This window comes from Parus major, chromosome 5 (assembly GCF_001522545.3).
Source record: "Parus major isolate Abel chromosome 5, Parus_major1.1, whole genome shotgun sequence".
Taxonomy (NCBI): domain Eukaryota; kingdom Metazoa; phylum Chordata; class Aves; order Passeriformes; family Paridae; genus Parus; species Parus major.
This window is the reverse complement of record NC_031774.1, coordinates 24,845,352-24,853,152: the sequence shown is the minus strand read 5'-3', so window position 1 is coordinate 24,853,152 and position 7,801 is coordinate 24,845,352. Positions and strand designations below refer to the sequence as shown.

At 41.3% G+C, this 7,801-nt stretch overlaps 1 protein-coding gene across 1 annotated transcript in view; it reads left to right on the top strand.

Annotated features, from left to right (window-relative positions):
• The first annotated feature begins 364 nt into the window (after positions 1-364).
• LTK (leukocyte receptor tyrosine kinase) overlaps positions 365-7,801 on the top strand; it is a 51,290-nt gene continuing 43,853 nt past the window's right edge. The window contains exons 1-4 of the mRNA XM_033515222.1: positions 365-380; positions 513-626; positions 4,481-4,636; positions 5,256-5,478. Of these exons, the coding sequence (XP_033371113.1) occupies positions 365-380; positions 513-626; positions 4,481-4,636; positions 5,256-5,478 (509 nt within the window). The remainder of the gene's footprint in view (positions 381-512; positions 627-4,480; positions 4,637-5,255; positions 5,479-7,801) is intronic.

Here is a 7,801-nt window from a genome sequence, read left to right as displayed (position 1 = left end):
CAAATTAGTTCTGCTAAAAATACCTTAGATGTTATCAATGGCATGTACATCCTTGTCTCAACTGCAATTCATGTGAATAAGATTCCTGTCCCCTCTGACATAATTTGACATTTTTATATTGCTGAACTCAAATAGCCAAGGTTTGAAAGCAATTCATTTTGCATCTTATTGCCTGTGAACACCTTCTAACAACAAATATGTTTGTTTTTGCCAACTTGTTTATGACTTCTAGAAAAGACCAGGGATAATCTTAAACTACCGCATGCTTAATCTGGGACTTGAGTATTTTCACATTCACAGGTTAAACAAATAAAATAGCTGTTGGTATGAATTGTTCTGGAGATGTCAGGGTGGTACTGCAATGATGCATTGCAATGAAGGTGAGAGTGATGCAGCAGGGCTTTGTTATATATATATATATATATATATATGCACTCACACTTTATTAAATAGGAGCAGAGTTTTGTATAGCAACATCAAACACATCCCTTCTTCTTTTTATTTTGTTATAGCTGTTGTCTCCTGCTCTGGGTCACATGAAGAAAACTCTTCTTCACCAAATCCAACTCAGAAGCTCTCCCTGATTAAAAATAGGATGGTTTCATTGCATCAGCCTTCTAAACCAGGTACCACAAGTCCTCTTCCTTACATCCTCCTTATTTCTCCCTCAGAATCTAGGGGTAAGATAGATGCTGGCAGTCACAAGCACCTCTTACCAGAAAGCTGTGACACTGTTTCTGACTGGAACTAAAGCAATGACTCAGAAAGGCCAGTGTAAACTTAAGGGAATTCCTTATTTCTGTATTAAACAGAAACAAAAAAGCCCAAATCCAGAAGATAGAGAGCAAACCAAACCAGAACCCCTAACAACACTCGACAAAAGAAACTTATTGCCTCCCTCCTCAATAAAAAACAAAACAAACAAACAAAACAAATCAAAAAACCCCAACACATCAGGAAAAGGGAAGAGAAAGAAAAAGGAAGGAAAAATAAAATCCTTTCCATCAGTACTCTGAAATCTACCAGATTTGGGTTTGAGAGTCCTTGAAATAAAAGCTAATTAATGGAACTGCTTTCCCACTACTATAGAACAAAGTATCTTTTTTGATACTAAATTAAGCTTCTTTTTCCAAGTGGAATTTTATTTTCAAGGCATTGTGAAAACCAAGTGAGTGGTTAGGTTTTTTAACATGTGTTGCCTGCCTCTTGTCCTGTCAGTGGACACTACTGGGAATGCCTAGCTTCCTCTTCACTCCCTCTCACCAAAGTGCTCATACACGGTGATAAAATCCCTCTGACCATACTCTTCTACAGACTGAGCAGTGCCAGCTGTGCCAGCCTCTCCTCTGATGGAAGATGCTCCAGTCCCTGTCATCTTTGTGGACCTGTGCTGGGCTGGTTCCTCTAGGTCTGTACATCTCTTGCATTAGGGAGCCCAGAGCTGAGCTCAGTACCCCAGCTGTGGTCTCACCAGTGCTGAGTAGAGAGGAAGGATCACCTCTCCTCATCTACTGGCAAAGCCCTTCCTAATGCTGCCCAGAAAGCTGCTGGCTGCCTTTGTAGTAAGGGTGCACTGCTTGCTGACAGAGAGCTGCTTGTTCACCTTGTTCCCAAAGTCCTTCTGGGCTGCTTTCCAGCCAGCCAGGGGGTCCTGGTGCAGGGGGTTATAGCCCCAGAGATGCAGGACCTGGCTTTTCCTTCAAGGCCTCCCTGTCAGCCCAATCCCAGCCTGTCGAGGCTGCTCTGCATGGCAGAACAGCCCTGGGGTGTGTCAGCTGCTCCTCCCTTTTGTGACCTGTGGGAACTTGCTGAGGGTGCACTCTGTCTCCTTGCTCAGGTTGTTAATGAAGATGATAAACAATGAAAAAAGGTCTCTGGGTGTTAGAAAAGTCACACATTCCTTCCAGGTGTAACAATAGCCTTGCCAGAGGAATATTCCTTATAGTAGCATCTTCCAGATGGTATCTAAATTCTTTAAAGTCCTTTCTGACATACTACCCTGGACTGTCCATGAGCATTTTTAAATCCAATCCTCTTTGGAGCATTTTTGTAATATCTTAAAATGTGTCCTTTGCTAATTGTAGTAATACAGATCTGTTTCTCTATTATACCTTTTTTTAAATTTTAATTTGTCATGTTTTTCCTTTTTTGCTGACTTATACTTGAGGTTCTCTAAGTTCTTAAGCAAAGCTGGATATGGAACACGTGTGAGATATTACACAGTGCACTAGAGGTTTCCCCTTTCAGTGTTCTCTTTTACTGTGACCACGAGTGTACCCAGCTCTTTTACTCTGTGGTTTGTGCTAAAACCTGCTTATTTTTGACCAGTCTTTCCATCACAATGTGATGCATGTGATCTCTTCCTAGAGAAATGAGTCTTTTTTCTTTACTGTCAAAAGCTTTCCTGATCTGTTCCAGACTCTTCCAGGTATTCAAATTTCTTCTCCCTCAGGCCATGTCAGACAGGCCTTATAAAGCTCAGAGAGTTGGGAATTAGGTGCTTTTCAAGGGGAAAATTGTGTTCACCTATCTCAGCTGTGAACCGCCCTGTCATGTGAGACATACTCAAAGGATTAAGTCTGTATTGATACAGCTGAGGTATTAGTAATGTTTAATGAAATGATTTTGTCATAAACAACAGTTTCGTGCAACTGTCTAGTTGAAAAAGGATTTTTTTCTCTCCTGAGCTTTCACTTTGGTCTCTTTCACTGTTATGCTGTTTTGAGAGAAATTGCTTTCTGGGGTTTGTGACCAACTAAAAAATTATCTGATAAAAATATTACTTCTACTGACAATAAGTCTGTGGACACTGAGTTAACCTGTCAAACCTCAGTAAATTTGAAACAGCACAGCAGGTCTGGATCAGGACTCTGCCTTATCTCACAGCTATGGGGTTCCTGAGCAATTGAGATCCCTAAAGTTGTTTTACTGGATCATCAAACCATTGCCTGGAGCTGTGCACATACATTTTTCTCTAGATCCAAGAGAGCCAGGAGTCTGGCTGGTGTCCTCATTCCTGAGTGCTACTGAGTCTGGCATTGTGTACACACACATGTACACAATTTGCAGTTTGTCTGCTTGTGGCTTCCATGTAAAAATGATGGGCTGAACACTGCCCAGGTCTTTCCTAAGCTGTATGCATTTGGTTTGGGCTAAGAAGAAATTTGGATGGTTGGCCCAGGTGTCAGCTTGAGAGAGGCAGCAAGCTCCAGTATGAGCAGGCCAGAAAGAGCTGGGGAGTGTCCAAAGGAATGGAGGAGAAGTGTTTGGGTGGGAGACCACAGCCTGTGCCAACCCAAAGTTATGTGCAACTCTGTAACATCTGTGCTTCTCTTACCTCTGCTCACTGGATGCTGTTTTATAAAAATGAAGCTAGCATTAACTTCACTAAGAAGAAAATTTGTCTGCTTTTGCTGTTGTGCTCAAAAGATGCTTCCATTTCTTCTTTTTCTGAAAGCTTAGTTGAAAGTTTAGGTAATCTTCTGGAGGCTCTTATGTTTTTTATTTTTGCCCCACTTGTGCAGCCACACTTCCTTGTTATATCTCTGACCTTAGTTCTCTCCTTCCTATCTGTTCTCCACGGGAATAGGGCTACCAAAGGGATAACTTCATGTCATTCATGTCTGCAAAGTTTGAATACCCTCTGAACATCAGGATCCTAAATACGAATGTTTAGTCTCTTAATATTTCTTACTTGGCCTCGGGACACTCCACTTATTACTGTAATATTATTATTACTACTGAAAATAAATATCATGCAAATTAATATCAGCTCTATTCAACTCTACTCTGTGTGGGAGACTTTTGTGCAGCTAGCATCCCTTCAGGGAGTTTATATTAGATTGATGAGAGAACAGTGAATTACTTCTTGTCTGGTTTATAATATGCTGATTATGAAAAATTCTGGCCAAGATGATCTAGTGTTTTTAATACTGCAAGCAGACTCTGGAGTTTGTTAAGAAGGCATTCTTATCCATCCTGCTAGAGGAAAGCAAAACTGTTTAAAAAAGATAAAAATAAAAATGAAGTAAAGCTTGCATTGCTCACCTATTTTGCTTGAGACCCTGTCAAGATCTTTCTATTGCTAAGAGACGTTTGCCCTTAGAGTATCAGTTCTTTCTGTCAAAAATGCTAAATCCATACAGTTTCAATATCCTTGTTGATATTATTGGTTTTCTCATTTGGGACTTTGAGTACTTATGGTCTAGACCTTCCAATGGCATAAAATCATTGTTGATACCAGTGGGAGAAATTTGACTTTCATTCTGCCAAGATTTTGCAGGTTAGTTTTTCATTCTTATGTGTTTCTTGACCTGCTCTGGGAGAGATTCTGTTGTTATTGCCCAAGACAAAGTTTCTATTTTCTCTTTGAGTCTTCCATTTCTTGGGAGATACAGCCCCCATACACTGTGCATTTGGTCACTCATGTGCCACTGGAGCTGGGACAGGCCTCACCAAAACCTTTGGTTTCTCACAACAGAAGTCTCCTGTGTCATCGGCTCAAGCTGCTCGTGGGTGACGTCCACAGACGCTTTTGGGAAACCAGACTGGGTGTTATCTTCCATTGGTGTCCTGGCAGCCCAGGAGAGGCAGCAGATGCTTCTGGAAAACAGTTCCTCCTGCAAAGATGTTGAAGGTAGGCAGAGCTCCGGTTGCCGTCGAATGGACACCTGCTTTAGCCCAGCTCCGGCTGCAGCAGGAGTCAGCCTCAGGCCCTTGTCACTGAAAGTTCCACCATGTGCTGGCTCTGGTGCAGAGCTCCCAAAGGCACAGCCAGTGCCCAAGAGCCAGTAGGAACCATGTAATTCACGTGAGCTGCCTTGGTTGTCTATGGAGGTACCCTCTGAACAGCAGGCCCCCTTATATATTCATTTTCTATCTCCCCAATTTGGGATAAGCTACTTTTACTTACACAGACTGGATTTTTCTTCGGAATTTCAATCCTATACAAGCCAGAGCTGGCTCCACTTGTCTGCTGTCTGACTGGCAAAGTCTTTGGCTTTTGTTTTGTTGGACATATCTTCATGCTTTTTTTGGTTTCTTCTCTTCTTGTTTCTTCTATAACTTCTTTACTTAAACCCTTATATTTTACTTTATTCTCTCACTACTTTTCTTTTTTTTTCTTTTTTGCATAGTTCTTCCTTTATTTTCCTTTATTCCTTGCTTTGAACTCCTTATCCATTTTCCTCTTATTATCTCTCTTCCATCTGTGCCGTGTGTCTCTTGTTTTGTTGTGTTTTTTTTTCTCTTCACAGGGGACATTTTCCTCCTGAGCACCAGTAGACTCCCAGATAGATGTGAGTTCAGCCTGCAAAGCCCCATCCTACCTGGGAGCTTGGATTCTTGCTTTCTGGAACTGGCCATATGTTCACAGGATGCTGTTCCTCTCCTCCAGAGATTCACAGTTGAAATTAAATACGTGGAGACAGACAAAAATACAATAACTTCTCTGAGAGCTGGCCATGAGGAGAATTCCAGGTAAGACAATCAATTTTCAACTGTTAAGCCTTTGAATTGCAAGGTAGAGTGGAGTTCCTCCAGGCTGCTGTTTATCAGTGTCTTCTGCCTTCTTGGGATCATTGCTGCTATTACAGCAGAAAATGAAGGTGTGACTCTCAGGACTGAAGCACAGAGCCCCTTGACAGGATGCCTGTAACAGACAGGTTTTGTGTGTCCTCCTTGCAAAGAACACACTGGCTTAGATCTCACTCTTCCTCCCTCACGTTTAGAAGGGTGAAGAGTGATTAATTTTTTTACTGATTCTAGGACTGCAGCTGTAAAATGCATTCAGTCCAAAAACTGCCTTGGTAACATGACAGAAATCTCTATGGATTCAGTGGGTCCTGTCAATGCTCCTAGGGTCACAGTTCTCATTTTGAGAATGGGTTAATAATAACCCCATTTGAGGTGGGGTTAATTTTACCTCTTTAATCATTTCTTCCCTTCTAGTAGGTTGAGGAGCATCCACTTCTGCTCCATTTGTAGGGCTCAGGGAGGGAAAAAACTGAGGTAAGAAGAGGTGAAGAAGTAGGTGTAACAATCTTCTTTTAACAACAGGACAATCTGTATTCCCTTTGATCCTGCCAACATTTTACTTTTTCATTCCCGTGTGTAGCAGAATGCAGTTAATGAAGAGAAATGGGTAAAGGGAACAAATCACAACAGGAAAAGAAAGAGAAAAGTCCATGTGTTGTCTAATTTTGCCATTTTCCATGTGCTTGTTTTTCCTTTGCTGCAGTCCAACTTGTAAGAACCTGGGTCAGACACATAACAGTTTTTTATTTCCATCACCTGACTGACTCCCAGGGAGAACTTAAGCAATAGATCCCAGTTCTTGTTTTCTTTGAATTCTTTGGCACTCCCTAGGCTGCCATGGAGATCTGTAGCGAAGAGTCCCCATCAGCCAAAGATAGCAGAGTTTGACTAAAAAACCTTTTTTTCTTTTTTCTTTTTTTTTTTCCCTTTCAGATCTCTCTCTCTCTTTCTCTCTCACTTTCAGCTGTTGCTCAGTTCCTTCCTGACTATTCCTTCCCCATCTTCCTGCCAATTTCACTGGGAATCTGTAGCATTTTATGGGATTAATTTCTAATATCCTTTTTTGCCTGCTCAAAGCTGCCCTTGCTGCTTTTTGAATATTTGTTAGGCCTCTGCAGCTGCAGCTCCATTCTGCTATGTAAACTCATAAAATACCCTTTTGCTACACCTTACTGGTCAGACCAGGCTTTGCTGGTAATCACTGCAGCGTCTCTGGAATGGATCATAGATGTTGTTTAGCAGCTTATTTGAGCACTGCAAAACAATTTTATGTGAAGTCAGGATTATCATCTTTCTAAAAGTGATAGCATTTAGATTTATTAGAATGAAGCTAGCTTTATTGGAAGTTGGCACAGGCACTGGTGTTACTTTTTCTTACAGAATGAAATGGAACACTGGTAAGCTTAGAGAGTTTACTCTTTAGATTTTAAACAGTGGAGGAGACTAAGTTCTGTTTGAAATCAAGATAGAAAGGAGGATAGAAAAGAGACAGTTTGGAACCATCACATACCCTTCCTTTTCCCCCTCATGACAAGGAAACTTTAAAATCTCTGTACAATTAAAAAAATTCTGACCATGCAGGCAGAACAGAATTTATTTATAACACAGAGATTGACCTGCTTCTTGCTAGGCAAGTAGCCTGAAATGAACTTTCTCTCCATGATTAAGATTTTCACAACATTGTTTGTTAAGGGGAGACCACCCTGAAATGTTCCAGGGTTCCACAGGGAGTAGGAGTTCTGCAAGCTTTTCTTTCTTAACCAAACACTGCTGCACAATTTAGGGCTGAGCAAGGAGGACAATGAGCAGATGGCCTTGAGATAGATGCCTATGTGTAGTACCTAGTGTAACCAGTGAAAATTACTACCGAGGGATTGTCTTCAGATCAGAGTAGGGACTTGGACATAGAAAAAAGGCTAGGTGGCACTTATTTCAGGTAATCAGACACTCCAGAAAACCCTGCTTACAGTCCCTTTTGTCACCTCTCAATTCCATGACCAAGCTATACTTCATCATAAACTCCAGCTGCACCAGACTACCTCAGTGAACTCTCCTCTTTCTGGACCTAGAAATATTCTCCTGATGGTGTTTGCTCCTTCAGGATCCATTAGCTACACAGCTCCCAGAACCTTAGATATATGTTACATGTAGGAGAAAGTTTCTGTCTTGTTTGCCTCACTAACCAGTAGTACTTACCATTAAATTGGTAGTACTGAAGTTGCCACCACTTTTTCATACATAAGCCTTTACAAAAGGAAAAAGAAAC